This window comes from Miscanthus floridulus, chromosome 7, assembly GCF_019320115.1.
Source record: "Miscanthus floridulus cultivar M001 chromosome 7, ASM1932011v1, whole genome shotgun sequence".
In the NCBI taxonomy this organism is placed as follows: domain Eukaryota; kingdom Viridiplantae; phylum Streptophyta; class Magnoliopsida; order Poales; family Poaceae; genus Miscanthus; species Miscanthus floridulus.
Window position 1 is genome coordinate 18,096,749 of NC_089586.1, and position 27,465 is coordinate 18,124,213.

The window sequence follows — 27,465 nt, forward strand, 5'->3', positions numbered from 1 at the left end:
ATACCAAACATGCCATTTTAATTTCTTTCTATACTATAATACCTTTTTTCATCGGTTTTCACCCCTACCCATGGTCATTCATGGCTCGCTAAAGCTGATAAGTGGGTTGTCCATCATGTCTCTGTTTAGGGGTGGGCATTCGGTTAACTGTATGCTTATAATATATCCACATCTTACAAGTATTATTACACCCTTAATTGTACTAACATTAATGTGCCAAAACCTACTAGGGCCTAGATGCACTTTAATCGTACGCTCCTCAAAAACTTGATCGTCTAGCACACCTGAGCAGATGTCGTGGCATGGTCCGGTTCGTGCATGCTCACGGCTCAGCTCGACGGCGGCACGTGCATGTGTGGCGCGCCCTTCAACTTTTTAATAGGAACACACAAAGTTCACATATTTAAGTTGAGTCAATGTTTAGTCAAAATCCCATATGAGACTAAACTATACTGCACCATAACATTTAACATGGGCTAAGATTTATCTGATTTCGTTGAATTAAAAATGGACCAAGCCTAAATTAAATTCAACGAGAGATCAAGCTTGTCTGCAAATGAGTTATTATCCCAACAATTCTAGCTAAGCATTGGATGAGCTGAGTATGCTATTATGTAGTAGCTCCCAGTGACATCAAACACATGTGTTTGGACAGTATATGCATCAATGAGCCAAGTTCTTGTATCTAATTAAACAGACTACAAGATGTTGGACCAACATGCACCCACCTAGAAAGTTGTCGCATTAAATTAAACAAATTACAAGATGTTGGACTAACATACACCTACTTGGATAGTTGTTGTATGGTAAGTGTAATTTATTACTCTTTTCAGATTTGCTAAACAACATCCGGTGCAACTCGTAATGTGGTATTGTTACAAGTGTATGAATTCTTCACACACTTCCTGCAAGCACAAACCACCACACCGGAGTAGCACAAGCGGAAACACAAGTATGGATAAGCGATATGAACAAGTGCAAGGCAAACCGAATGGGAGACACAGAGATTTGTTTGACCAGAGTTCGGAACACCCAAAGGTGCCCTACGTCTCTATTGTGGAAGCCGGTGAGGACACAACCAAGGTCAACTTGTGGTCGGACCCGAAACGGTCTCTTTCCACCAATTCCACTAAGGAGTCTTCTTTCATCTTTTAGCGGAAAGACTAGCCCTTCTTACAAGGTCACCACAGCAGCCCACACACCCTCGGGTGCTTGCCAGTGACACTTTGCCACCTAGGAACGAAGTTCCAAGAAAAACGAACGCAACGAACCAAAGATCTTCAACTTGCTCAAGTGCTCAAGATTGGGACAGCTCTCACAAGCTTCTCAGCTCACTAATGCCACAAAGGCTAGCTCACAAAGCTTGGGATCACTCTCTAATCAATATTTGGCTTCTCTAATCAAGTCACTCACAAAGAGGGACAGAGCAAAGCCCAAGGGCTATTCTGGTCGTGGATAAAGAATGGTGAGCATCAGCAGCCTCAAATGGGAGAGATGGAGTGGTATTTATAGCCACAAACCCGAAACTAGCCATTGGGTCTGAGTCGACAAACCCATCCTAACTGGGATGAAAACCGGGCCTGGCCGGGAATTCAAATCAACTAGTCGTTAGGGCTAAACCCAGCCTAGCCAGGATCTCAGCCTAGCCGGCATCCCAACCTGGCCCGGCCGGCTTTTGGCTGGGCAGAGAGCAACGGATTCTTCTCACTCTCTTAGTTTTTTTTTCTCTAGGTTTTTCTTGAGCATCTTTACTTGTCTCAACCTTTAGTGATGCTTCCCTCTTGATAATGTGGCAAACTCAACTCAACTAAATTAAAAATAAAACATTGATCTCCACTTGAGCTTTTCTTCATTTCAAATTTGATTGCCACTTTGATTATTGAATTGTTGAGGGTCTTCATCACTTTAATTTCTTGAGCTTGTCCTTGGGCATGTGACTTGTGTTGAAGGTTTCAAGTCACTTTGAACATTTGACTTGATCTTCCACATTGACAAACATCACTTGATTAGTGCCTCGACTAAATGCAAGTAAATTCCTTCTTCACTTTTAGCTAGGTCCATCGGCCGCCAAGTCGTCGCTTGCCCTTCACCTTCCGCTTAGTACCTCAAAGGGATTTCCTTGCTATCTTCACCTTCTCAAGATTTACATCACTTGTCAATGCTTCTAACCATGATATGAATACCATTTTGTTTGAGATAATTCCTTATTTGACACTGGAAAAATGAGTCGTTCCTTTTTTGGCCCTGAAATTTCCTTCGTTCCTTATTTGACACTCACTTGAACTTTCATCCCTAATATGACACCGAAGTCAAATCCGTTAGCTAACGGTGTTAAGTGGCTGTTAAAAAGACCTTTTTGCCCCTGGGCGCTGGCGCATGTAGAGGCGCGGACGCCAGCATGCAGCGTATCTGGCCGCTGGCTGCTCACGCTGCATGCTGGCGTCCGCGCCTCTGCATGCACTGCATGCATGCGCCAGCGCCCAGGGGCAAAAAGGTCTTTTTAACAGCCACTTAACACCGTTAGCTAACGGATTTGACTGCGGTGTCATATTAGGGATGAAAGTTCAAGTGAGTGTCAAATAAGGAACGAAGAAAATTTCAGGGCCAAAAAAGGAACGACTCATTTTTCCAGTGTCAAATAAGGAATTCTCTTATTTTGTTTGCACTGTTGTCTTGTGCTTGAACAAGATTGTTTCCAATAATCCTCACAAGTTTGATAAATATTTTTCATATTAGTTCTTGTAAGTTTTATAGATGAGACCATTTCATATGCAATCCCTTTATGTCTCATTTATTTGATAACACACTTGCTTGCAAGTCCTTGCTTCACAATAAATCTTGAACTCAATTTTGACATTTATATGATCACCACACATTATATGAGTCAGAACACATAATAAACAACCTAGGACTAAATAACTGCAAGTCTCATAAATATTATTAGTCCCTTAGTCGAGTTGCCATTCAATACGCCAAAACCCACAAGGGCCTAGATGCACTTTCAAGTGGATAGGTGGTGGTGGATGGATAGATCGAATTGGAAATCGATACCAATTGTTAGCAAACAAGATAGAGTAGGATAACTAATTGGGGATTAGGGTTCTTCGGCCAACAGCTACAACTACCTCTGTCGGTTCTACCGCAGCCATTGGCTCGGTGCAGAATACAACGAATCCAAAGACTTTCGTATCCTCGCTCGCTCTCAGTTCATTTTTACAAGATGACATATCGCCTCGTCTGTTACATGGGCCTGTCTAGACTAAACCCATTTCGGTCCAGAGCAACGCATACTGGGCTTTGGTGCTCTCTTTGCTCTTGCCACAGGCCCACAACCATCTCAGCGTCATTGTTCTTGCTGGTAACACCATCCTAGCTCCCACAACTTTGTGTTTATTGTATTTTTAGGTTTCATTCAACTTTATCTTAAAATGAGTTATGGCAGTCTGGCCTTCCTGAGCCTCAATCAGGTCCCTTCCAAGTACTTCTACATATCCTGTGGAAACATTGTTTATCCTGATCGCGCTATAAAAGATCGAGCGAAGGACCGTGAAAAGATAGTTTTTATTGCTTGTGAACTTATGGTAGATAAATACACAAATCATGTTCACCCATTTACAAAGGTATTGATACCATCCAATAATAAGAAATAATTAAATAATTACATTCATGGTGACATGATATTTAATTTGCACTAAGTTAATTCAAGTGAGATGTACGAAGAGATTGGCAAACTCTTCATTCGATGTGGAAACTTTAAAAACTGCAAATGGATAGGGACTTTGTCTGATTATACTTTTCATAGGAAGAGTTGTATATCAGGTTCTCCTATATGTATCACCTCTCATCAGTTTTACAAAAAATAATATTTATACAATTAATAATTTTGGTTTTTTTGTGTTATTCGCAGGCATTGAAAGTGAAATATCAAAATACGCAAGATCTTGCTAGCCCTACACAAGTAAGTGAAATGATGCTTTCAACACTTATTTGGCACATAACTGTGGGAATGATGCCTTTTTGCTTATAAAAAGTTAAAACAAAATTAGTTTTATGTATAAAAGATAGAGAAAAAATCAAGTCTTGCTTGGAATAAACCTATGCAAATGTTAGAGCAATATTGTATCATTTTCGAGCCTAAGTTTGATGACTCTAAGGAGTTTAGGACCACTTTATTTTCGTCGGCACAATTTGCCCCAACAGACCTACCCCTCTTTTTTTGTCCTAGCCATAAGGATGATTTTAAATATTTTAATGGCAGGAAATGGCCAAGAGGTATGAAAATGCCCATTTCTTTTGGTCTTGGCAAGATGAGATAGTTGATGGGGTTCTTGCTTTATCTAAGATCAGGCGTCAAATCCGTGGTACGAATGTCCTTTCTGCTACTGCTCTATAATACACTCATTACCTCTCCCCACCCCCAGAGGAACATTTATGTGTGCTCCATTATTAATGTGTGCACTTTTGTATCTATAACATCAGCTTTTGATGCCATGTTGAGGATAAAAGGGAAAAATGTGAAGAATTTATCATGGGACTATAGAGAGACAGAGAGATAGCAGAACACCTCACACCCATTGAGGAGTATATATATATATATATATATATATATATATATATATATATATATATATATATATATATATATATATATATAACTACTATCCTATAGCTGGCTACAAAATAACTTATTCTGTTCTGTAGCCACTTTGAGTTATGATAATTACTATGTTAATTTACAAGATTATAGTAACTCCTTACAAAGTAGTTTACTATAAACGTTATGGTAAATATCCCCATATGCTATAGTAACCCAACTATCGTAAATATGTATTGACATTATGGTAAATTAGTATATAAAATTATAGTAAATGGAGGTGGCTACAGAATAACTTATTTTGTAGTCGACTACTGAATAGCCTCTTCCTATATATATATATATATATATATATATATATATATATATATATATATATATATATATATATATATATATATATATATATATATATATATATATACTATAATTTTATATACTAATTTACCATAATGTCAATACATATTTACGATAGTTGGGTTACTATAACACATGGGGATATTTACCATAACGTTATATTAAACCACTTAGTAAGGAGTTACTATAATCTCGTAAATTAACATAGTAATTATCATAACTCAAAGTGGCTACAGAATAAGTTATTCTGTAGCCAGCTACAGGATAGTAGTTATATTTTATATATATATATATATATATATATATATATATATATATATATATATATATATATAGGCCTTCAATACATTTATAATTAAACCCCTAGATACATACATATTTAACACCCCCCACAGTCGTACCTAGGAGGTTCACGGACGCATAGACTGGACTGAAAATCAGTAAATAACTATACAGGTAGGCCCTTAGTCATAATATCTGTGAACTGATGCGAGGACAACACATGTAGAACTTCACCAAGCATGACTGTCGCGGGGTCGAAACTGCGGCAAGTATTGTTGTTCGTCGGGTGTCACTGAGTGTGTGTCTCCGGTGGCCCAGGTGGACTCAAGAACATAAAGAACACATAGAGGACGCATGGTTTATCCTGGTCGCGCTATCGGGGCCCTACGTCCAGTAGCAGATGATCCTTGTATTCAGAGCACCCAAAATCGGGGGTTACAACAGAGTGTGTGTGAGAGAGATTCGACAGAGGATCGCTCGGTGCTGGTCCTTAGCTCGTCGACGGTGAGGTCTCCTCCTCGTCGGAGAGGAGGAAGACAATGGAAGGGGAGGAGCTCTCGGTACTCCTCTTGGGATGGCTCTGCTCTCGGTGTAGAGCTCGAGCTGTTCGATGAGGACTCGAATGATCTGTTCAGAATTATCCTCCCCCTCTCTAAGATCCGACCTCCCCTTATATATCGAGTGAGGTCGGGTACATGGCGGTTTGGGAGAGTTGAGCCTATGGTCTACATACGCCGGAGTCAAGAAGGGTCTTGCAGCGGCATAGATGGACCTTGGCGCTGTCATGGAGCCGAAGAAGCGCTGGGCATTATCTGGCTGCTCTGTTCTGACACGCTGAGTGTCAGGTTCTGTCGGCTTAGATCAGTGTCCACCAGGTGCACCTTTTGGAGGCTTCTTGGTTGTGAAGGCATCCGGCTTGAGGGGCTAACGCGTGGGCCTGGAAGCCCTCGAGCTCCTGAAGCCAGCGGAGGGGTTTGTCCCCTTGTGTCATGCCCCGTGCGTAGCCCTGACGGAGGAGTGGTCCGGCCATGGCCACCCTCTTGCACCCCCAAACAGATTGCTACACCCTTTGAGAGCAAAGACACTCACTCCACTCACTTGCATACCTCAATTACACTTTTAGGTGAGATTGGAGAGCCTCTAGTGTGTTTGCATCGTGTTCTTGCATCTTATGGCACTAGTTGGGCGAGTTGGGCTGGTCAAGCTCTTATTACCCTTGGTGATTGCTGTCACCTAGCCAGCCCAGTGATTGGAAGATCGTTGAGCAGAAGGTGGTGATTGTTTCTGGCTCCGATTGATCGATTGTGAGGGGTTCTTGTGCTTATTCCCCACGGAAGATTCAGAAAAAAGCAACTCTAGTGCTCTCTAGTGTGGTTTTTATGGCACCCAAGGTGTGGGCTTGGCGTGTGATGCCAATTAACGTGTGAACCACATAGCTTGGACTCACCACAACATAGACGTGGGTTGCCGGCAAGCAACCGAACCACGAGGATATATCTTGGTGTTCATATTGTCTCTTGTCCGATTCGGTTTGCATACTATCACTTGTATTCACGTTCATACTTGTCTTGTGTGGTAGTTGCTTGTGTAGCTTAGTGTAGCATAGAGCTAGTAGTAGTTGTGATTAGTTGCTTTTACCTTGTTTAGTAGCTCTTGCTTGTTGTAGCTAGTAGTGGTAGTTGCCAGCTGTTTGAGTGAAATCAACCTTAGAAACCCCAAAAAAGGGACGTGCTACGTTGCCGGGCACTTTGCTGATACCCGACAATACAACGAGTTCTGATGTTTTGGGCATCACATCGTTCCAGGTAGAATGAGCTAGCAATACTTGGAGTCCACGATCATCTTGGACATATTTAACTATATGGCCTTCAAAAATATTCAACTTCCTTTCATGGCCTTTTTTTCTTGAACTTACCTATAAGGCTCGAAAACGAAAATCCCTTACATGGCCTTCCGTCAGTTTCAGGCACTTAACGGTGTTAAGTCAGCAGTAAAATGACCATTTTACCCCTCACGGAAAAAATAAAGTGCATATTTTATTTTGTCTATTTTAAATTTGGATTTGTGCAATTTTTTATGTATTTGAGAAGCTAATTTTATTGCAATGTATTTGTGTATCTGATTATGTATTGTTACGCGTGACCTTATTTGCGCAATATTACTTTAAATTTAAAATAGACAAGGTAAAATCTGCACTTTATTTTTTTCACCAGGAGTAAAATGATCATTTTACCGCTGACTTAACACTGTTAAGTACCTAAAACTGACGAAAGGCCGTACAGGTAAGGATTTTCGTTTTCTGGCCTTATAGATAAGTTTAAGAAAAAAAAAGACCATGAAAGGAAGATGCATTTTTTTAAGGCCATACAAGTAAATATCTCATCATCTTATATGCTGCAGCACCTAACAATCAACTGTGCTCTTGTTATATTATCTGTTTCCTACCAGATTTCCAATGAGGCTTACCATGTTATATTGGCAAGACATGTGTTGAGTTATTAATGTTTTCAGTAACTCATTATTACATAAGATTATAATCTTAACAATCTACGTCCCATTTCTTCTGTAGCATGCAAGTGTTATTTTAGTTTTGTGAGAACTGTTTTCTGTTTTACTTGCTCAATGATTTGGTCTTTACTGTTGTGTTTTTCTCCCCATTAATTCAGTCTCTAATTTATCTTCATCACCTACAGGACTTGCTGTCATCTGGCAGGACCTCAACAAATCGGATGCAATCCTGTCTCATGTGAATCAATTTATTTATCAAATTAACAAGTTTAAGTGTTGATTGTCTGGCTAACTAGTACTCTAGTAGTGAATTCTAAAATTAATATAAGGAAGTTTAGCTATCTTTACACCATACGGTTGTTATCAAATTTATTGTTACTATTGTAGTAGTTGTACATGCAGTGATATGATCTTTAATTTGTACCACCGCCTTTTGTATCAATTAAATTTCTTCAGTGAAATTGAGATTCACAAAGTGTCCAAGCTTTTGGTTTAAAACAAGAATGTACAGTAGCAAAGTAGCAAAATGGAAAGTTGACAGATGCATGGCTTATCAGCCGTACTTTTTCAGCGAAGTAACAATGTTTTTTTCTCACAACAAATCAGCGAACAATACTTTTCATCCTGACTTTTTAGCAAAGCGAACAGATATCCCTGTGAAGGACGAAGGTACATACATGAACTCTGAAGCAAACATGTATAATCCTTGGTTAACTTTCTTTGAGGCACTGATAAACGATGCAAACATGTGCATGCTTTTGTTATTCTCGAATAATAGCAACTGACAGGTCCATGATATCGGCCAAGAGCCCAAGAAGGCTCGCTTCTTTTGACAGCAGAGTCGGTGAAGTCTCTACGGCCATAGGTGATAGGTTGACTTTGTCAGAAAGATAGCACAGCCCGTGCATTACACAAATTTTGAAGCGGCTTTCGAATTCCCACTAAGGCCCTGTTCGGTTCCTGTGGTTTGAACACCGGGAATAATTCTGAATGATTCACTAATTTAACTAGTTTTGATAAACTAGAACTATTCTCGGCTCCAAACCAGGGTAACCGAACGCGCCCTAAAGGGTTAATCTGTAAACTCAGGTAGCCTCGGGATCTCCGAATTTTCCTAGGACCAATAATCCATATGAATGCTATTTTTTTAGAAAAAGAGAAATATTTCATTAAGCCAATGAAAGAGGTCCCAGCCTCTACAATTCGAAGATAGTACACGTGGTGGCTTTCTATCATTAGGTTTGTCTTTCTCTTGCTCCCAAATTATGCCCAAGAGTTAGTTGGCTACACGAAATTAAGAAAAAAAAAAGGGCGTAAAATTGTCAGACCTCTTTGGGACAGATGCTACATGTTGATCACTATTGCTATGCAAGAAAAATATGAGTTTTGACAAGGAGATTTTATCTCTTTTGAGTTTATCTAGTTATCAATATGGGCTCCGTTCTAATTAAGCTATCCTTTAGAAGCCGAAATCTTTGGTTTGGCTGCCATATAGGGAGTTCTTTTTACCCAGCCACGTATATGACGATCTAGTCTATGGTTGATAGTAATTAGCGTATTGTTATGAATGTTAAAAAATTTATAGGCTATGTATTTTTTTAGCTATATATGCAGAGGCTGGGAGTAGTCTCACGATGAATTTATCGCCTTGATCTAATTGCCTTGTTATCAATATCTTTTGTCAAAAGAAAACTCACCAAGAAACTATCAGTCCGCTCTAAATTATAAGTCTTTTCAACTTTCCTGAAGAGTCAAAGCATATCAATCGAATAGGTATACTATGAAAATATAATTAATGAATAACCTAATTATACTTATTTGATATCATAAATGTTATTATTTTATTATATAAGTTTGGTCAAACTTGAAATGTTTTGACTCTCCAAAAAAGTTAGAGTTACTTATAATTTATAATTTGGGACGAATGGAGTACCTATTCCTGTTTTCATATAGTGTTGTTCCAGGCTGAACGTCCATAGTACTTCCATTATGACTATACGGAGAGTGTGACACGCCGACACATCTCACGCTGCTTAGGGTTTCCTTTGTTTATCCTATATATCCTAATAGGGTTTGGGCCTATATGTGTCTAGCATGTACGATACTCCGTTCATTCCAAATTGTAAGTTGTTCTAGCTTTTCAGGTTCATAGATTTTGCTAAGTAACTAGAAATATAGTATTAATCTAGAACTCTAGATACATAAAAAGGGGGGATTTGCTAAATTTCAGGTGCCTAAATTTGAGTTTTCTCTCAGGCGACGGTTATTGCATATATTTTATACTAAAATTGCAGTTTGGCTCGCTGCAATTTCTATAGACACAATCTATAATTTTTTGTTCCGAGAATGAAAAAACCCGTTAGACAAAGCCACAAACCCGACAAAATCTGTTATGTGTTGGCACAAAACAATTTAACAATTTACAATTATTTCTATAGTCACAAAAGTGTTATGATACAAAAATTTGATATGTTATGATACAAAAACAAATAACAAGTCACAAAAGTGATAATTTACTTATACTAATTGGTAGTACAAAGTGTTGTCTGAAATCACTGTAAAATTCAGACAACTAAAATATAGAAGTGTAGAAAAAGATATGTATTAGAAATGAATTATTTAGAATTTAGGACAAAAGTTCCATATCAATCTATCGCAATGGCAACGGGTACCCGAAACCCGACGGGTTTTACCCGATAAGGAGGCAGGTATGGAAGACATTTTGCACCCGCGGGTACGTTATTGGACGAATTCTTGTACCCATCGGGTATGCGGGTACGGGTGTGGGTGTATACTACCCATACCCGCATACCCGCGAGTAAAAAAAAATCCGCATAAATAATATCCAACCTCTGCAATTTTAGCCCATATAAGCATATAGCCCATATTTGGCCCATATAAGCATATGAGTATATATATTCCAGAACTCCCTCAAACCCTAATCCTCATCCTCACTCCACTCCACCAGCCCATATTTCTGTTTTGCTGCTCTATTGTTGATTTGTTTTGCTGGAAGCTATTATATTTTGGTGTGTGAACTCGGGTATATTGTCGGGTAAGAATTACCCGTCGGATGCGGGTATGGAATGAATTTTCTACCCGTCTACGGGTACGGGTAACCCGACGGATAAGATTTTAATCTGGCGGGTGCGGGTACGGATGGCCAGTACCCATCGGGTACGTACCCGTTGCCATCTTGACCCCTAAATGCTGAGTGCTCATCACCATGTAGTCAAGTAGCCCGCCGACTATCTTGACTCTCCGACCTTACCCACTGCTTTTATCGAAGCTAGCACCTACACTACAAGTGACCTGTGAATGAACGACACCTAGTCGGCACCAGCTGCAGGGCAAACAAAATAACAGTAGTCAGTAGCAAAGAACAGCAAGTAAACGGATCGGGTGAAAAAGCTCTGTGTTTGTTCCACACTAAAACCATTGACCTTACTATCCCTCACCCAACCAGCTCTGTTCTCCAGGGTTAAACTATTGCCCAAAATTCTATGATCCCAGAATACATTTTTTTTTTCTGCAGAACTTTCTTTTGAAACATACATTGGCCCGTTCGCTGGTCTGAAACTTGATTGAAACTGGCTGAAAAATATTGTTCTGACTAAATTGTTATGAGAGAAAAACACTGTTCCGGCTGAAAAAACAAGCCAAATCAGCCGAATATGAGGTAAGCCGAACGAGGCCGAATATAGTCAGTAGCAAAGTTCCAAATAAAATGGAAATTTGACCGATGCATATAATATTCCTGTGCAGGTACCTACTGCCGTACTGGTATAGATGCAGACATACTCATTGTCATTCTCGAATACTAGCAACCGACAGGTCCACGATATCGGCCAACAAGTCTTGCTTCTTCTGACCAAGGTTGATCGATCCAGTCTCAAGTCTCAACAGCCATAGACTTGTTAGAAAGATATCATATCACAGACCGTGAAGTAGACATTCTGAAGCGGCTTGCCAGCTCTCACACGTTGAATACTCTGATTACCATAAAGAACAACCTTCTTTGAATACACACATTTATTGCTCAAGATTTGGTACCCCTCAAAAGAACGAGAGAATCATGAAGCCACTGCTACCCCATTCTTCATGCAACAGAAGAACCAGTCGGTTAGCCATGCCAACGCCATTATTTGGAACTGCACTTGTGATCATTCTCTCATCGGCGTCTCTCGCCGCCTCGTGCACTGAGAAGGAGAAGACCTCCTTGCTCCAGTTCGTCGCCGAGCTCTCCCATGACGGTGGCCTCACCGGTTCGTGGAAGAGCGACACAGGCTGTTGCAGATGGGAAGGTATCACCTGCAGTTCAGATCATCAGACAGTAACTGGTGTTTTCCTGCCGTCCAGAGGTCTTCAGGGGCACATCTCACCGTCTCTCGGCAACCTCACAGGCCTCGTGAGCTTGAACCTGTCAAACAACTTGCTGTCTGGAGGCCTACCTATGGAGCTCTTGTCCTCCGGCAGCATCGTTGTCCTTGATGTCAGCTTCAACAAGCTCAGCGGGGATTTGCAGGATCTGCAGTCTTCAGCCTTCCGGCCTCTGCAGGTACTCAACATCTCCAGCAACTTGTTTACAGGAGTGTTTCCATCCACCATCTGGGAGGTGATGAAGAGCCTGGTTGCCCTCAATGCTAGCAACAACAGCTTTAGTGGCCAGATACCATCTAGCTTATGTGTCAGCGTGCCATCCTTTGCTTTACTTCATCTCAGCTACAACCAGTTCAGTGGAAGAATCCCTCCAGGTCTCAGTAATTGCTCCATGCTGACATCTCTCAATGCTGGGAACAACCACCTAACTGGTACTCTTCCTGATGAACTCTTCACTCTTACCTTGTTGGAGTACTTCTCTTTTCCTAATAATCAGCTAGAAGGATCGATCAATGGCACCAGCAAGCTCAGAAATCTGGTGGCCCTTGATCTTGGAGGGAATAGTTTCAGTGGTAACATCCCAGAGTCCATAGGTAAGCTCAAGAGATTAGAGGAGTTCCATCTGGACGACAATAGCATGTCTGGTGAGCTCCCATCTACTCTAAGCAAGTGCACAAGTCTCGTGATCATCGACCTAAAGAATAACAGTTTCAGTGGACAACTCAGCAATGTCAATTTCTCCAAGCTACCCAAATTAAAAACCTTGGATCTTTTGCGGAACAACTTCACTGGCACAATCCCAGAAAGCATATATACATGCAGCAAACTAACAGCACTGCGGCTATCTTCAAATAAGTTCCATGGCCAGTTGTCAGAAAGAATTGGCAATCTGAAGTCCCTCACATTTCTGTCACTTGTTAACAACTCCATTTCAAATATCACAGGTGCACTTCAGATCCTAGGGAGTTGCAGCAGCCTGACCACCTTGTTTATTGGGCACAACTTCTTGAACGAGGCCATGCCAGAGGATGATAGAATTGATGGCTTTCAGAAGCTTCAGGTCCTTGCTTTAAATCACTGCTCATTATCAGGAAAAATACCTTTTTGGTTATTGAAACTCACAAATCTGGAAGTTTTACTTCTGTATGGAAATCAGCTAACTGGATCCGTACCAGACTGGATCAACCGCCTAAAGTTCCTATTCCATATAAATCTATCAAACAACAGTCTTGTTGGGGAAATTCCAACAGCCTTAGTGGATATGCCAATGCTAAAAGCAGATAAGGTCGAACCAAAGGCCTTCGAGCTGCCTGTTTATAAGAGCCAGCAACGGCAATTCCGTATGCCCATTTCTTTCTCAACAACGCTGAATTTGGGCATGAACAACTTCAGCGGTGTGATCCCTGAAGAGATTGGTCAGTTAAAGGCGCTCCTTACACTCTATTTGAGCTACAACGACTTCACTGGACCAATCCCGCAATCGATCTGCAACCTCACAAACCTCGAGTCACTGGACTTGTCTAGCAACCATCTAACAGGTGCAATCCCAACGGCACTAAACAATCTGCATTTCCTTTCTAAGTTCAATGTCTCCAACAACGACCTCGAAGGGCCTATCCCAACCACCGGCCAGCTCAGCACATTCCCAAGTTCTAGCTTCGAGGGTAACCCAAAGTTGTGTGGTCCCATGCTTGCCCGCCATTGTGGCTCTGCAGAAACACTTCTCTCCACAAAACAAACTGAAGACAAGGTCCAGAAGGTCATCTTTGCAATCGCTTTTGGTGCATTCTTTTGTGTAGGGGTGCTGTATGATCAGACAGTATTATCAAAGTTTTTTGGCTAGTGCTACCTCAGTACACATGCTGGCTTATGATGATTTTCGTAAGTAATTCAGGTTTTCAGACAGATCCAGTCTACAAGGCTTGCTCTAGTTGTGAAATTGAAACCATATATTTAGCTCATATATTCAGATTACCAGAAAATATGTAACCGGGAAGGGATTCCAAGATGTAACACATGTATGAGTATGACAATTTTTAACTAAATAACTCTGAATACATCAGTGCTTCAATCTTGTTGGGGACCTGTGAAACTTTAATCTCGTGATTTCATCTTCAAACACAAACCAAGCAACACTGTATCCAAACATTGGTGGATTACTAGCGTAATTCTTCGAGCAATCTTTACACGCAGCAAGTAATAGAAATCCTTCACAAACAAAATGAGCCCTTTCCTGCACACGGATTGGCAGGACATTAGGTATCCAGTACCTCAAGAGAGCAACTGAATTTTGCTGAATCGGATATTTCATTAGAACATCCCACCAACTTTTTGCAGCCACCCATACGCTCACTAGACGGTTACGCGTCCCCATTTTTGCAGCCACCCATACAGGTTGTAGGATGTACCTCGCTGGAGCTGCTGACCCACTCCGGTAGCTGTCCGCCGCGGCCGCGGCCGCCGCCGCTGCGCACGCCTGGTCGCCGCCTAGTTGCCTGGTTTGCGGTTCGTTTTAGGCTTGGACATGGGCTGGGCCGCTATGGTGCGGAATAGTGTGAGCCGGACCGTTAAAGGCTGAACTTGTGGGCTGAGAAAGTGAGGCCCAAGAAGATTTCAGGGAAAAACACGTTGACCACTACCTAGAGAGTAGAGGCGCTACCAGAAGGCTGATAACACCAAGGCGTGCTTCTTTGCTGGGGGGAGTGGATGAGCTAATTGATCCAATAACAGGACAATGGGACGTGCAACTAGTACATGATACCTTTTGCCCAGAAGATGCAAATGAGATTCTCAGGATTCCTATTGATGATCGAATGGAAGATTGGCCTGCTTGCCACTTTGATTCAAAGGGATATTTCTCGGTTAAATCAGCTTATAAGTTGGCTGTGGCTAGGAGAGATGCACTTGTCCACATGGATGCTTCTACATCTGCGAGTGCAAGTAATAGGGAAGACGAATTCCAATGGCATAAGATTTGGCAACTGAAAGTCCCTAATAAGGCTCAGATGTTTATTTGGTGTTTAGCCCACAACAGTCTGCCTGTCAAAAGAAATTTGGCCTGTTGAGGAATCAAGATTGACACCCCGTGTCCGGTTTGCAATAGACTAGACGAGAACTACGACCATTTTTTTTCAAATGTAAATATGTGAAACACTGTCGGCGGCTAATGGACATGCAGAGTAACTTTATAGGGATGTCAATCAGGGAAGGAAACTGTCAACATGATCTTGTCTTTAGATAAATCTGTATAAAAGATGATAGTGTTGTTGTGGAGATGGTGGTCGGCAAGAAATAAGGTAAATGAAGGACACAGGCTGATGAATGCACAAGAAATTCAGAATTCTGTTTTGTACCATCTTCTAGAATTTGAGAGATTGAACAATACATGTCAGTCCGTAAAAAAATTGTACCATACTCATTGAAGCCACCACCTATGGACAATTACAAGATCAATATTGATGGTGTCTTTTATCAAGAGACAAGAATAGGAGGCTGGGGCTTTACGATTAGGGACACATGTGGGAATGTGCTTGCAACTGGTGCTGGTAATATAAAATATATGGCTTCTGCTTTGCAAACTGAAGCAATGGCTACCCTCCGAGGAATCCAGCATGTAGCAAATCTTGGCATGATGCGCATTATTCTGTAAACGGATGCTACAACCTTAGCATTAGCTCTATCTTCAATGGAGAGGGATAGAAGCACAATCGGATCATTAATCCATCATATTAGAGACCATATGTTGTATGACTTCAATTCTTGTAAAGTCTCTATCTGTAAGCGAACATGTAATAGGGTTGCTGATGCTTTAGCCTCTCATGGAGCTTGTGTTTTGGCCCATGAATGTTCTATATTTTTTAATCAAGCTCCTGAGTTTGTAATTAACCTTGTATCTGGTGATTTGCCTGGACATGTTTGTTAATGGAATCGAGGATTCCGATTAAAAAAACACCGTCACACTGCTAAATACTCCCGAAAAGTGTCATGTTTTAAATATCAAGTTTGATCAATTATAGATAAAAAGTATAAATATTTATAATATCAAATAAATACCATTAGATAAATTATGAAATGTATTTTTATAATAAATTAATTTGGAGCTATAAATGTGAATACTATTTATTAGAAATTTGGTCAAACATGAAGCATTCTAATTAGCACGTAACCTACAGTTGCATTCTTTTTGGGACAGAGATAGTACTATTTTTTTTTGCCAAAAAAAAATATACTGTGTTTCAACTGTCAAGTGCAGCTGTATCAAAAAAAATTAAAAGAAAAATAAAAGAATCGCTTATCAGTTTCCTTTTGTAAAGAAGCTATGAATAGATCTGCCATTCGTTGGACTCTTCATTTGAGTTGGAGTTAACACAAGACGATTCACCAGGAGTTTTTCTCTCTTTTCCTTTGGGCGGAGAATTATCAGGGTATGTCATGTCATTGTTTTCTGGAGCACTTGTCAAAAAGTGTTTAGTACAGGACCTGTTTCTAGGTTCCATCTGAAGTTCGACACTATTACAAGAACTGAATTCACCCAAAAACAAGAAATTTCCAACATCTTTTCTTCAGGTTACAGATATGCACATGCAGCACAGGACCTTGCAACCGCAAATAAGGCCTTCGCTCCAGAAATTCCTAGAGCTCCCTACTCCTTCCACGGCTCCTGTGTCGTTATGGCTCTCCTCAAAGTATGGGTAGATAGCAAGAATATGAGAGAGGATCATGTTCTTGACACTACGATATGGGTAGAGAACAGAGCTCTACTGCATTATTTCAGACAAGATACCGAACTCTGGAGTCTGGATTGGCGTCCAGCCAGGACCCCGCTGCTCTCTTCTCTCATGTGTCCCCAGTGAGCTGCACCTGCTCCTCCCTTTGAGCTCTGAACCTGGTAGCTGAGGAAATGAAAAAATAACAAGGAATGCCAAACTAGTACCATCTACACCATATCAGTCAACAATAAACAATGTGTAGTTATATGTAACGTAAGTTTATCACATTTATTTTTGCTGCAATGTAATATTTACATAGCCAATAGCAGAGTTGTCCCCTAGTGATTTCTCAGCAAGGATAGCAACAAAAACTTCTTGTAGTCTCTCAACTTCTCTTATTCGATGGTTGCCCATTTCATATCACAGTAAGTTCCTATGGCCTATGCGCTATGGGCAAAGAATACATTTTCTTTATCAGGACAAGTGTTCTCAATGATAATTACCTTGCAAACAAGTGAGCAGATCATGCTCCTTTTTAGATCACAAGAGGGAACACCCCTGTCACAATGGAATTTGGTGGTTACTAGTACTTTGCAAGTTTCAGCTGCATAAAAACCAACAAGTATATATATGTCAATGATGACTTTTTTACATAGCCACTGCCAGCATTAGGGAAAAGGTTACAGACCTAGCATCTTCCATATTTCAGAGTAAATAAAAATGCAGCACAGATAATTGTGTTAGGTCTAGAAGATGCCATCTCTGTATTGTCAGCTGGGTATAGAAGACTGGGTCTCCATCAAATCTTGACCTTATTATCCTTCAGCCAACCAACTCAGTCTCAAAGTTATATGCCTTCCAGAATAGTATTTACCTTTTCTCTTCCAAACATTACTACCTAACTCTCCTACTGGGCAAAATATTATATTTTAATAGGTGTGGTATCCTCAAGAAACTAACCACCAAGAATTTGACATTTTTGTGTTCGCTAGCAATAGCCACCTTTTTAGAATGCCCCTCAGCAAATTTTGCCAAATTTTAATGTTTTCAAAATACTTTTCAAGACAAATCTAGAGATATCGTTTTCAAAGTTCAATTTTTCAAAAGGATATCGACAGCCAAAGTTTTAATATGTTAATTGTGCAAAATCTAAATGCCACTCTCTTTTTTTTGACTGGAGAAGAATGCAGGCCTAGATCTTGTGGCAGCCAAAGGACGTAAATTTATCGACCGTTTAGTATTTGCGACTTTGCGTATTGTGCATGTCTGAAACGAGCTCAATATCAAGGAATGTCAGCTCAAGGATATTTTCTCATCCTCCATTCCTTCCACCATGACTCCAAAAGCTAAAAGCATGTGATGGATAACTAGTGGGAACCAACTCTCCATGATCTGCAAAAAGGAAAAGTAACAGGAATCAACAGAAGATTATCAAAGAAGAGGAAGAGGAAGAGGAAGAGGAAGAAGAAAAGAATCAAAGCTCGCTGTACCAATTGGACAAGTCATTTTTTCTTCCTTTAGCATATTTTTTTGAACGCAATGGCAGGAGCTCTGCCTTTCAATTAAGATAGCGAAAGATAGTTTATGTACAAGCAAGGATACTCGAGATGAGGGTTTCAACCACCCCCCCCCCCAAGCATGTAAAGGAGGGAAACGCACGGCCCAAGGGGGGGACAACAGCTAAACATAAGCGAGTGCTCTCTTCCTTTACTCTATGTCTTCCTTTATCCTTGCGGCACCGTTTCTATCTTATTGTTGAAAATTTTCCTATTTCTCTCTTTCCAAATATTCCAAAAGGTGTAGATTACTACCCCGCTAAGTCGTCTACGCTCAGAACTTGGCACTTTCCTTGCTGCCTCTTCCCACCATGACCTGATATGGATGGGGTCTACCTGGGGTTGCTGTTGAAGTTAAGTGAAGTTTTCCCACGAGAGGATTTGATCCCAAACCGCCTTAGCAAAAGGGCAACATAGGCATAGGTGGAGGCCGGTTTCTAAGGGACCGTTGCACAACACGCATTGTTGTTGGTGTGACCACCCTCTCTTTTGTAGGTTTTGCGCCGTTAGAACTTTATCTTGCACTAAAATCCAGGCGAAGATCTTGCATCTGTTCTCCACATGCGCTTTCCAAATCAATTCCGTACGGAAGGAGACGAGCGAGCCTTTGAATTGAATTCTGTAGGCTGAGCGGGTGGAGTAAATCCCATCCTTGGTCCATCGCCAGATGATGGTGTCCTAGACGCCCTGTTGTAGGTGCACATCCTGTATTCATATCCAAAGGGACACAAACTCCTCTATGTGGATAGCCGATGTGATTTTCCTTCCTAGCTTGTGCATCCAATTGTTGTTCCGGAGCTCTTGTTGCACTGTTCGGTTTCTCCTTGAAACAAGTTCGGGGCTAGGTACCTAGGAGCTTGTCCATCAAGCCAATTATGGTGCCAAAACTTAGTCTTTGCACCATCCCCCAAAGTTATAATGATTGAGGAGTTGAAGAGGAGACGATCATTATCAGAACATGGAAGCTCTGAGCCGCTCCAAGACTTGTAGTCGTCCACCCATTCTTGCCAAAGCCAGCGCAACCGGAGGGCTCTCCCAAATCTATCAAGGTCAGGAACACCTAAACCACCAAGGTCTTTTGGTCTGGTAACTGTTGGCCAGTTAATCAGGCAATGTCCGCCATTGGCATTCTCCTCCCCCTTCCACAAGAAAGATCTCCTGATTTTGTCGATCTTTTTCTTAGCCCATGCCGCCAAAGGAAACACTGTTAGGTGGTAGGCTGGCATGGAGGAGAGGACAGAGGTTACTAGAGTGAGGCGTTCCGCTTTGTTTAGCCATCTACCTTTCCATTTGGATAACCTTTGTCCAATACGGTCAATGAGAGGTTGCACATGGACCTTTTGCAGTGATCTGATGTGGAGTTGTTGCCCCAAATATTTGCATGGGAAGCCCCCTCTACTACCGGTGAAAGGTGATAGTACTTGGTCTAGGTCGACGTTTGCAAAACTGATTGGATGCACTGAGCTCTTTTGTAGATTAATATGGAGTCCCGAGAATGTGCCAAAAGCCTATAGGATGATTTTGACGGCTTCTACATTGTCTTTTGTTGGGCTGATGAAAATAGCCGCATCGTCTGCATACATAGAGGTTCTCCATTTTGCCGTCGTGATGGGTAAGGGGATTAGTATCCTATGTTGGGTTGCTTGGTCAAGCAAACGTTGTAGCGGGTCCATAGCTAGGATGAATAGCATGGGTGAAAGCGGATCTCCCTACCGGACGCCTCTGGCATGGCTAAAATTGGCCCCCTGCCACCCATTAAGCAAGGGTGTCGAGGTGGATGTACGTAGGAGGATAGAGATCCATTCACGCCATCGTGGTTCGAACCCCAGAGCCTGCAGGATCTCAAGCAAGTACCCCCAATGTACCGTATCAAAAGCTTTGTGGATGTCTAGTTTCATGAACAAAGTCGGTATGTTCTGCTTGTGTAGCCTTTTTACCGCTCCCTAGACGTAGAGAAAATTATCATAGATGTTTCTCTTTTTTATAAATGCACTCTGGCAGTTGGAGACGAGGGAGTTCAGTCGAGGGGCAAGTCTGTTAGCTAACACTTTGGAGAAGATCTTTACAATGCTATGGACGAGGCTGATGGGTCTAAAATCTGTAACTCTTGTTGCCTCCGTTTTTTGGGTAGAAGGATGATGCAAGCCGAGTTTAGCCGTTCAAAACCCTGGGCATTTAATGTGAATAGGCTGTTCATGGCTGCCATAACATCATCTTTAATGATTTCCCAGCAAGCTTTGAAGAAGGCACCCGTGAAGCCATCCGGGCCTGGCGCTTTATCGGAAGGCATAGAATATATAGTATTTTTTACCTCATCATGGGAGAAAGGAACCTCCAAATTGGAGAGATCATGTTGATTGTAGCCAAGGGATTGCCAATTGACTGTCAAAGTTCTCGGAACCGCAGAGCCAATGTGATTTTTAAAATAATCTCGTATCACCTTTTCTTTCTCTTGATGAGCCACCGCAATCCCCCCATCCATATGCAGACAATGTATGTAATTCTTTCTCCAGCGTGCATTGGCTCTACTGTGGAAAAATTTGGTGTTAGCATCTCCACATTAGATGTATGTGAGCCTCGATCTCTGTCTGATTCTTGATTTTTCAATGGCTGCGAGCCCAGTGCTACGAGCTTTGAGGCGCCGACATAGGTGAAACTCCATGCCAGTGAACAACCTATGCTCTTGGGCTGCTTCTAATTGTAACAATACTTCTTTCACTATGGCGAGCTGTAGCCTCATATCCCCTATCGTGTCTTTCTTCCAACGCTTGATTCCTTTTGCCACACGCGCCATTTTGATATGCAATCGTTTCATAGGTAGAGCAGAGGCGACCGGCCTATTCCAAATGTTTTGGACAAGATCTTGGAATCCTTCCATCTTAGTCTAGTAATTTTCGAAGCGGAAGGACGTGCTCTGATGGTGGTTAAGCTCTCCCTGGAGTAGCAGCGAGGTATGGTCCGACATGAGCGATGGAAGGGAGTGTAAGAAACACGCGGGGAAGAACAGTTCCCACTTGGGGGTACATAGTAGTCTATCAATTCTAGTGAGCGTTGGGTTCTCCTGTTGATTGCTCCAAGTGAAGCGGCGTCCATTTAGCTTGATTTCTTTGAGCCTCAAATGATCGATCGTCGCTCTAAATGCCCCCATGAGGCGCCGGTTTAGATTGGAGTTGTTCTTGTCTTCTGCCTGGTAGATGAGATTGAAATCTCCCAGGATGAGCCATCTATTGTGTTCTGGCGGCGGAATGTTCTTCAATTCTTGGAGGAATTGAAGTTTGGTAGCCTAATTTGCCACCTTGTTCCATCCGCCCTCATGTTGATTTGCGCGGTTATAGCGTTCGAGGTAAGTACAATGTCGGATAGGTCAAAGAAGTCTTCATTGACAGCAAGGAAAACGCCTCCTCGAGTCTGTTCCGCCGGGAGCACAATACAGGAGTTTACAAATTCCACTCCTACTGTTCGGCGCACCACATTATGATCCATAACTTGCATCTTCGTTTCTTGTAGACATACAATGGTGGCACCAGTGGTTCTCACTAACTCGCTCACCGAGTCTTGGTGGGTGCCATCATTCAAGCCTCTGACGTTCCAGTTAAGTATTTGACAATTCAGCTGTGCCATAAAGAAACCAATGGACCCCTATTTAAGATTAATCTGTGGAGGGAGGCAAGCAGGAAGCCATCTGGGGCTGTGGTCCTGGCAATAAGAACAAAGATAATCATGCAGAGACCCGTGGTCATGAAAGCAGCAAATTGGAGTCGCCAATACATTTGAATGCCAGTGTCTGTCGGCGCAGTGATACAAGGCAAGAGTATCTTGCACACAGAGCTGATGCTACAGCGAACTACAAGATGGAGGGTCCTTGCAGTGTGGTGGGGAGTCGACTATAGGCCCCTGGCTGTCGCCCCACCCAAGCACCATGACTGGACGCTCACAAAAGATGTGGAACTCCTAGAGCTCCTGGAGTGGTGATCGGTTACTAACATTAGTACAATGATCTACCCATCGTCGTCAGTAGCTATCTAAGTGTGCGGAGTGGGAAGCGCTGCCGCAACGTCGAGGCCACACAATGCCGTCAGAGCCTTCACGGCGTGGTCGGTGAGTGGTCCCTTGAACAGGCTGAAGTAGCGCAGCAACGCCTTGTCGTGGCTGAGTCCTTCCACGTCAAGGATGCCAAGCCTTTTCATGAGCACCTGCCTAGCCTTCGCCTGAGTATCACCTCTGGGCCAGTTCATGGCTGCAATGCGCACGCTCCTGCGTGCCAGGACCAGAGGCCTCTTGCGTCGCGGTGGCGGGCTGGTTTGGTGCAATGGAACCTGCAAGATGGGTTGAGGCAGAGGTTGTGAGATCCCCTCTAGAAATTCTGACACCGCCGCTGCAGTGACAGGCGTGGTGTGGCCAGCGTCCTGTACCTCTAGAGTGGCGCTGGCCTGCTCTGGCTGTTGCCGCTGGAGGCCGTTTGCCATGCGTTGACGGCGCGAGCAGATGTTGGCTGGTCCGCGGGCGCAACGTCTGGAGTAGACGAGCCCAGGGTGGAACCGCACCACCTGGGCGCTTCCTGCTGGTTGTGCCTGCTTCCGGTGTGGGGGGGAACACTTGGCCGCTTGGAGTAGACACGTCCCGTGCGGAAGCGGCGTTGTGCAGCGAGGTGTGAGCGTTGGTGTGTCGCGATGTCGGGGTCACTGACGGGGGGGACCTGCAATTCAGTCAGGCAAGAGAGAGGTGCAGTGGCCGTCAGCGGCTCTAAAGAAGAGTTGCTCAGTGCTGCGGCATCAGGTGGGGCGTTCGGCTTCCAGGATGGAGAAGCTGAGGTCGATGGAATCATAGCCTTATCATCGCATTGACTTTGGTTAGCACGCACCTTGGGAGGACTTGGTGATGGGTGATGGTTGTCGCCGTTGCCACCACTGAAGTCAGGCGACTTGCAGCGCAGGCGTGGTGACAGGGACTTTGAACGCGCCGTTGTGGTCCTTGTCTCCGAACGCGCGTGTCTGTGCGGCCTCCGGTGGGGCGTTCGTTCCCTGCTCTGACCCTGGGCTCGGCGATGGCCATCCACTGGGTGGCCGGGGTCAGCGGGCTTGGCGAGCTACTGCCGAGTCCTCGTGTTGTCACCTGCAGCGTTGCTTGGGGCAGATAGGCGGGCGCCATGGCCAGCAACGACGTTGTCCAGTGGGTGTCGATGACCTCCGTGCTCGGAGCTCCGGTGTCGACAGCCACCGTGCCTCGACTTTGAACGCTCCCACTCGTGGTCCTTGGGCGCCCGCGAAAGGTTGCGGGTGAGATACGAGTACCAGTTGTCGCCCTGGCGTTCACGGCGTCCACGACGGTCGCCGTCGTCGTCGCGATGGCTGTCGTGGATGTCAGCAGGCGGAGGGTCGTGGCGGTCACGCGGCGTCCTCTCTCCGTCAACGACACCGTAGTCCCACGTGTATACACGGGGAGCAGCAGCACATCCATCTTTGCCCGGTGGGTCCTCTACCAGGTCAAGGTGCACCAGCACCCTGAAGGTGAGTCCCCGGCGGCCGCGAGCAGGTTGTGAACTGTGAAACTCTGCTTTCCTGCACGACATGGTCAGCCAGGTTACCTTTGGAATGTCGGACAGGTTGTGCGTCCAGGCCCAGACACAGAGTGCCCTGGTGTCGGCACGGTCCAGCGAAGACTTCTCGACGTAGTCAAGGTCGCAAGCTCTGGCGACTGCCCTCTTGGCGATGCTCTCGTTCCAGGCGTGAAGGGGAATGCCCTCTAGGCATAGGCGAACGCGGTACTTGAGGTTGCAGATGTTGCCGTGCGTGACCAGCTGCCACGGCCTTGTGTGGATGTCGAGGTTGCGACAGGGGAAGGTCCCCTGTGCCACAGCCTCGTTGCGGTGGTGCCGGTGCTTGAAGTCGATGAAGTCTTCGGGGGCGTGCCTGACGACGGTGACATCCTCCGGACGAACCGGAAAATGGTGGCAGATGGCCCTCTTGATGACCTCTGGCTCCACCACCGGCCGGTTCCCCCCCAGCCAGGCCACCATGCCATGCATGGAGAGGCGATCGAGCTCTTGGTCCATGTTGTCGATGGACAAGGCCACGACACAGGTGTCCAGAGGACGGACAGAGGGGTCCCCGGGCCTGGCCATCACGCCCGTTCCTAGAGGCGGGAAGTTGTTGTCGTCGAATGGTGGAGGAGCAGTCTTGGGCGGGGGAGCTTGCTGCCGGGAGGATGAAGGTCTGCCTTTGCACACACTGCTTTTATGCCCCCAGCGACCACAAGAGAAGCACCACACCGGGTCTCTGCAGTCCGCCGCAGCGTGGCCAGGGGAGAGACATCGGAAACATTTACCTCTCATGCGCCGCTGCAGTTCATCGCTGTGGAGGTAGCACGCCGATTTGACCTGGGTGGTTGAGGGAGTTGAATGCGCCGTGCCTTTGAACTCAGGGAGACGCCACCAGCGCCTCGGACGGACCATTGACCATCTGCCTTCATCTTCTGACGCGAGGTGTGCGCGTGAATGCGCCCCATCGGCCTGCTGCCACGCCCCGGTGACAGCCCTGAGCTACCCCCCTCGGGAAAGGAAATCCCCATCAAAGCAGGGCGTTGCAGCCTGGAGGGGGGGAGTTGAATGCCTGGCGGATTGAGCGCTAGCGGCATGCTTCACTGCAGCGGATCTGAGGCAAGATTTTGTTGGCATAGCGCCGTAGGAGTAGTAACATCTCACAGGGTGGTTGTAGAGGGGGGAGGCGAACTTGACGCTTTGCCCGACGTGCTTCCTGTCTTGTCCGACCCGCCGGCAGCAGCAGCGGGCGTAGCAGCGGTTGCGCTGAGGCGGAGCTCCGGCCCCACGGCGACCGAGATGGGGACTGGGGACGCGCCGTAAGCAGCAGCGGGCAATAATAACTTTCTCACAGGATATTTTCCATCCACCACATTGGAGGGCATGACGAATCTGGCTGCTCTGAATATGAGCAATAATAGCTTTACTGGGGAAATTCCAAGCACAGTTTGTGTTGAAAAGCCATTCCTTGTGGTCCTTGACATTAGCTACAACCAGTTCATTGGTAGGATACCCCCAGAGCTTGGTAAGTGCTCCGGTTTGAGAGTGCTTAAGGCTGGCCAGAACCAACTCAGTGGGACCCTCCCAGATGAGATCTTCAATGTTACCTCACTAGAGCACCTCTCTTTCCCTAACAACCATTTGCAAGGAACACTTGATCCTGAGCATGTAGGTAAACTCAAAAATTTGATCATCCTTGATCTTGGGTGGAATGGGCTAAATGGCAAGATCCCAAAATCTATTGGGCAGCTCAAGAGGCTGGAGGAGCTTCACTTAGACAATAACAACATGACTGGAAAGCTGCCACCAGCTCTTAGCAGTTGCTCCAATCTCAACACCATCATCCTTAAAGACAACAAGTTCCAAGGAGATCTCAAACGTATCAACTTCTCCACCCTGTCTAATCTAAAATTTTTAGATTACAGGTCAAACAAATTCACTGGCACAATTCCAGGGAGCCTCTACTCCTGCAGCAACCTTATTGCACTGCGGCTATCTTTCAACAACCTTCATGGTCAATTTTCATCGGGGATAAACAATCTCAAGTCCCTCAGATTCCTAGCTCTCGCTCACAACAATTTTACAAATATCACAAATACGCTTCAAATCCTCGGTAAGTCTAGGACCCTCGCTCTCGTGCTAATTGGGGGCAACTTCAAGCATGAGACCATGCCAGACTATGATGAATTTCATGGCTTTGAGAATCTTATGTGTCTTGCTATAAATGAATGTCCACTGTATGGGAAGCCACCTACCTGGCTGGCTAAGCTCAAAAATTTGCGAGGGTTGCTATTAGACAACAACAGACTCAGTGGACCAATACCAGCCTGGATTAATAGCTTAAACCTTCTTTTCTATCTAGACATATCCAATAGCAATCTTACTGGTGACATACCAACAGCACTGATGGAGATGCCAACGCTTGAGGCAGCTCACTCTGACCCAATAGTACTTAAGTTTCCTATCTACCTGACACCGTTTCTTCAATACCGTACAACCAGTGGCTTCCCTAAAATGTTGAATCTAGGAAACAACAAGTTCACCGGTGTAATTCCCCCAGAGATTGGCCAGCTACAAGCACTCCTTACACTCAACTTGAGCTTCAACAACTTACATGGGGAGATCCCACAATCAGTCGGCAACCTCACCAACCTGCAGGTGCTAGACTTATCCTACAATAATTTGACCGGTGCAATCCCTTCTGCACTGGAGAGGCTTCACTTCCTTTCCAAATTCAACATTTCCAGAAACGATCTAGAAGGGCCTGTTCCAACTGGAGGCCAGTTTAGCACATTTCCAGATTCTAGCTTTTTTGGGAACCCAAAGCTGTGCAGCGCTACGCTGATGCACCACTGTAATTCAACAGATGCAGCTCCGGTCTCCATTGTCTCCACAGAAGAGTACACCAACAAGGTCATCTTTGGGATGGCCTTTGGTATGTTCTTCGGTGTCGGAGTGTTGTACGACCAGATGGTCCTATTCAGATATATTTATTTCGGCTGAAGCTACTTGAGTAGAAATGTTCTACAATAATGTGTCCTGGTTTCGGATACGCAGTGTACAGAACAGAACCTAGCAATAAACAGCCACAACTTCAACCTTCAGTAATGCAATCGAGAGGCTCCAGCAGCATCAAGATCAACACATCTCATAGTTAGCGGCATTTAGCCCATGCTCTCCATTCAATGGATGATATCAGTGGAGGCACAGAATAATCTGTACTGAAATAAACTGAAATGGGAGTATTTAGTCACTGGACTATGTTGATTTATTGAGTTAATGCGACTGTGTGACTGCATTTATAACATTTACTCAGTATAAGTCTGAGAATTGATGTTGTGACCGAGTAAACGAAGTGAGGGAGCGCCGTTGTAAGGCTATTTTTCCTCTCGGACGAGCACTTTTTCTTAAGAGATTGCTATTTGAGAAGGTGTTCTAAATATATAATGTATCATACGTATACATACTTGCTATTTGTACAAAGATTTTGGGGGTACAGGCGTACAGCTGTACCCCATGCACGAACACTACATCCGCCCCTGG

The 27,465-nt window shown here is 44.1% G+C and overlaps 2 protein-coding genes across 2 annotated transcripts; both read left to right on the plus strand.

Moving 5' to 3' along the window:
- Positions 1–11,806: 11,806 nt before the first annotated feature.
- LOC136462706 (receptor-like protein 2) lies at positions 11,807–14,517 on the plus strand. Its single transcript, XM_066461765.1, has one exon. It carries the CDS (start codon positions 11,817–11,819, stop codon positions 13,962–13,964), a length of 2,148 nt encoding a protein of 715 aa, XP_066317862.1. The 5' UTR covers positions 11,807–11,816; the 3' UTR covers positions 13,965–14,517.
- A 10,362-nt stretch (positions 14,518–24,879) lies between these two features.
- LOC136465160 (receptor-like protein 2) lies at positions 24,880–27,157 on the plus strand. Its single transcript, XM_066464012.1, has 2 exons — positions 24,880–24,910; positions 25,250–27,157. Exons 1-2 carry the CDS (start codon positions 24,880–24,882, stop codon positions 26,923–26,925), a joined length of 1,707 nt encoding a protein of 568 aa, XP_066320109.1. The 3' UTR covers positions 26,926–27,157.
- Positions 27,158–27,465: the final 308 nt, after the last annotated feature.

Bases quoted from the DNA above. Each gene is read 5' to 3' on its own strand.
- LOC136462706 (XM_066461765.1), top strand. From the start codon at position 11,817: ATGAAGCCACTGCTACCCCATTCTTCATGCAACAGAAGAACCAGTCGG.
- LOC136465160 (XM_066464012.1), top strand. From the start codon at position 24,880: ATGCGCCCCATCGGCCTGCTGCCACGCCCCG. The intron at 24,911-25,249 runs GTGACAGCCCTG...CGCCGTAAGCAG, and splicing joins CGGCCTGCTGCCACGCCCCG to CAGCGGGCAATAATAACTTT.